Source organism: Notamacropus eugenii, chromosome X (assembly GCF_028372415.1).
Source record: "Notamacropus eugenii isolate mMacEug1 chromosome X, mMacEug1.pri_v2, whole genome shotgun sequence".
Taxonomy (NCBI): domain Eukaryota; kingdom Metazoa; phylum Chordata; class Mammalia; order Diprotodontia; family Macropodidae; genus Notamacropus; species Notamacropus eugenii.
In genome coordinates, this window is record NC_092879.1 from 17,265,270 (window position 1) to 17,268,851 (window position 3,582).

At 58.3% G+C, this 3,582-nt stretch overlaps 1 protein-coding gene across 1 annotated transcript; it reads right to left on the reverse strand.

Moving 5' to 3' along the window:
• Positions 1-421: 421 nt before the first annotated feature.
• Positions 422-3,488, reverse strand: LOC140516265 (uncharacterized). The gene has a single exon (XM_072627292.1). The coding sequence runs from the start codon at positions 3,353-3,355 to the stop codon at positions 989-991; it is 2,367 nt and encodes a 788-aa protein (XP_072483393.1). The 5' UTR covers positions 3,356-3,488; the 3' UTR covers positions 422-988.
• Between the last annotated feature and the right edge of the window lie 94 nt (positions 3,489-3,582).

Genomic DNA, 3,582 nt, shown 5'->3' on the forward strand with positions numbered 1-3,582 from the left:
AGGGAACTTCCTTCCACTGGGTGAGAACAAGAAGCTGTTAAATGGGGTACTCATGTCAGCCCCACTGCTGGAGCCTCTGGCCCTGAGGTAGAAGTCATCACCAAAGACTCTAGGAGCCCTTCAGCTTCCTTCTCAGAAGGAAAGCCCCCATTTCCCTTTATTTCTTGATGGCGGGCTTCAACAGAAACCAATCCTATTCCCTTGGCTCAGGAGCTGCTGCTGGTCCAGGTACAACCATAAGAGGCTGGTGTGATCATCTTGAAGGAATGAGGATGTGCCCTTCCCCCTTCTGGGAGGCCCAGGTCTTACTGGGTCAGAGTGGGTCAGAAACAGAGCAAAGGGAAAGCCTACTCCAAAAGTGGTTATAAGCTGGGCAGCCGCATTCTATTGAAGTTCAGAGAATAATAAAAATACAGACACCTTTTTTATTTTCAACAAAATCACTATATTTTCAACATGTGTTAAACATCTCTGAAAGGGAAACTTTCCTAGACATCCCTGAATACAGATGAATGTTTTTCTCTTATCACCCAATTATACATTGGAATCAACACAGCAAACGCAGAACAGTTTAGTCATTGGAGTATAGAGATAAACATAGTCACATTGCAAAAAGGGGCAGATAATTAGCCCCAAGTACCAGATAACCCCACATGCCCACACTCCATTAAAGTGGTGACATCTCTGGTACCCACAATCATCAATCAAGGATGTTGGTCACTGGTCTCAAGTGCTGAGGTACGGAACCATCAGAATGCAAAATTGTGGTCATCTAGGCAAGGGAATTCCAGTCTCCATGCCCATTAGAATAAACACTAGTTACTGCTCTAGTAAGCGGAGAAGGGGCTTCCTCCATGAAAGTAGTTAAGGGACATTTTAAAGGAACAAACAGCAACCACAAAACATTTTGGCAAGATATGGGCTGATAACACCCAATAGATTGGCTCCAGAAAATGCTGATCTGACAGGAGCCAAGAGCATCAAGCTCTTACTCAGCTCTTTCCTGGTACTCAGCAGTGGCCAGCTGGTAATCAATGGGATCAATACACAGCAGAGAAGGCTCACTGGCCAGATATTCTAGGAAATCATACAAATGGCCCAGCAGCACATAGAGGTTTCTCTTTGCTAAAGAAGTGTTGGCCAGCATGGTGCCCATCTGGGAGAAAAGACGCAGTAGGTGGGCACCTCCATAAACCTGAGACATTTGGGCACTGGGCTGACTGGTCAAAATCTCAGCATACTGAGGTTTCTCGAAATTGTAGAGGAGCTGGGTCCCCAGAACCAAATCAAAGTACTCCTTGATCATGGCCATCAGCTCACTGACCGTCTGTTTGTTTTCGGTAGTGCTAGAGGTTTCATGGAAGGAAACATACTCGGTCAGGATAACATCAACAGTTTTCCTGGCGGGCAGGGTAAAGAGCTTTTTCCCTAGGATCACCAGCTCCCAGTCTTGCACAAGCAAGGGCTTTAAGGCCTTGGGAAGGTAGATTGTAATCTGTGATTGGAAATCCCCCACGGAGCCTCTCCTTCCCCAGGCCCCAGGAACTGGCGAGAGGGACCTCCCCAACCCCCTGAGATCCTTCTCGCTGGCTAGTGGCTTCACGGCCCCGGACGTGCTGCTCCCTGACGAGGACATGGTGCAGTACTCCTGCTGCTCTCTCTTAGCTGCCAGCTGGAGGGCAGCATCACTGTCTAGCTGCATGTGTACAGCAGAGTAACGGAGCAGACGATTCTTGGGGACCCATTCATACTCCCACCTCCCGATAACAGTAATGCAGCAGAGCTGTTTTTTGGGTGACTCCTGATGACCCAGCAGTGGGGTGGCAGCAGGTTCCTCTTCCGAACTCAAGGGCGGGCTTCTGTCCTCCTCGCTGAGAACTATCAGGTTGTCGTCTCCGAGGCTGACGGTGCTGCTGCTGGTGCTGCTGCTGCTGCTGCTGGTGCTGCTGCTGCTGCTGGTGCTGCTGCTGCTGCTGCTGCTGCTGCTGCTGCTGCTGCTGGGAGTGGGGAGGCAGCGGCGCCGCTTGGGGCTGGGGCTGCTGCTTCCACTGGAGCTGGGGCTGCGGCTGGGACTACGGCTGGGACTACGGCTGGGGCTGGGGCTGGGGCTGGGGCTGGGGCTGTGGTGCCACGTAAGGCTGTAAGTGCCCATGGGGCCGCAGCTGCAGCAGCCGCTTCTATTGGGGCTGCGGCCTCGATTGGGGCTGTAACAGCACCTGAGGCTGCTGCAGCGGAGGCGGCGCAGCCTGAGCCTGTAAGAACGCATGGGGCTACGTCTTCCATAGGGGCTGCGACTGGGGCTGCGGCTGCGGCGGCGCATGCGGCTGTAACTAAGCATTGGGCTGCGGAGGTGCCGCATGGGGCTGTAACGATGCATGGGGCTGCGGCTTCGATATGAGCTGGGGCTGCCACTAAGCCCGGCTTCCGAGCCACTCGGGTTGGCCTCAGCCTCTGGCATGGTCCCTGCCTCTGGCTTGGCCTCGGCCTCGGGTTCGGCCTCGGGTCCGGCATCGGCCACTGGTCCGGCATCGGCCTCAGCCTCGGCCTCGGGTCCGGCCTCGGCCTCGGGTCCGGCATCGGCCTCAGCCTCGGCCTCGGGTCCGGCATCGGCCTCTGGTCCGGCATCGGCCTCAGCCTCGGCCTCGGCCTCAGCCTCGGCCTCCGGTCCGGCCTCGGCCTCGGGTCCGGCCTCGGCCTCAGCCTCGGCCTCGGGTCCGGCCTCGGCCTCGGGTTCGGCCTCGGGTCCGGCCTCGGCCTCGGGTCCGGCACCGGCCTCGGGTTCGGCCTCGGGTCCGGCCTCGGCCTCGGGTCCGGCACCGGCCTCGGCCTCGGCCTCCGGTCCGGCCTCGGCCTCGGGTCCGGCACCGGCCTCGGGTTCGGCCTCGGGTCCGGCCTCGGCCTCGGGTCCGGCACCGGCCTCGGCCTCGGCCTCGGGTCCGGCATCGGCCTCGGCCTCGGCCTCGGGTCCGGCATCGGCCTCAGCCTCGGCATCGGCCTCAGCCTCGGCCTCGGCCTCAGTCTCGGCCTCGGGTCCGGCCTCGGCCTCGGCCTCGGGTCCAGCCTCGGCCTCGTGTCTGGCATCGACCTCGGCCTCGGGTCCGGCATCGGCCTCGGCCTCGGGTTCGATCTCGGGAGCTGCCTGGAGAATCACATACTCTCGGCTAGGGGCATTCACATCCATCATTTGGTAGCGCACCAGGTATCTGATCTGATGGCCTTCACTCTCTGCGAGGACACACTCCCCCCTGCGCAATCTGGACCCATGAAAGGTCAGCACTGGCTCCCCTTCTTGGACCACGGGCTGTTCCCTAAACTGCTCCTCCTCCCCCTCACTTTCGAAAAAGCAATCAGCCATTGATCAAAAAGCTAAGTGGGCCTAAGACACCTCCTCTGGTAGTTCCTGCTACCGTGGACTGCACACTCCCGCCTTCTCTAGTCTCTCTGACTGGATGGCTGGACCCTCTGACTGGACGGCTGGATCGGCTGGCTGGAACCCAGGGGCTGGAGAGATAAGAGAAAGCCCACCGGGCGGCGGTCATCAGCACGGCCCCCCCCGACCTTGAACAACCAGCAGAACCCTTA

Excerpts from the sequence above, each read along its gene's own strand:
- LOC140516265 (XM_072627292.1), bottom strand. The coding sequence starts at position 3,355 with ATGGCTGATTGCTTTTTCGAAAGTGAGGGGGAGGAGGAGCAGTTTAGG.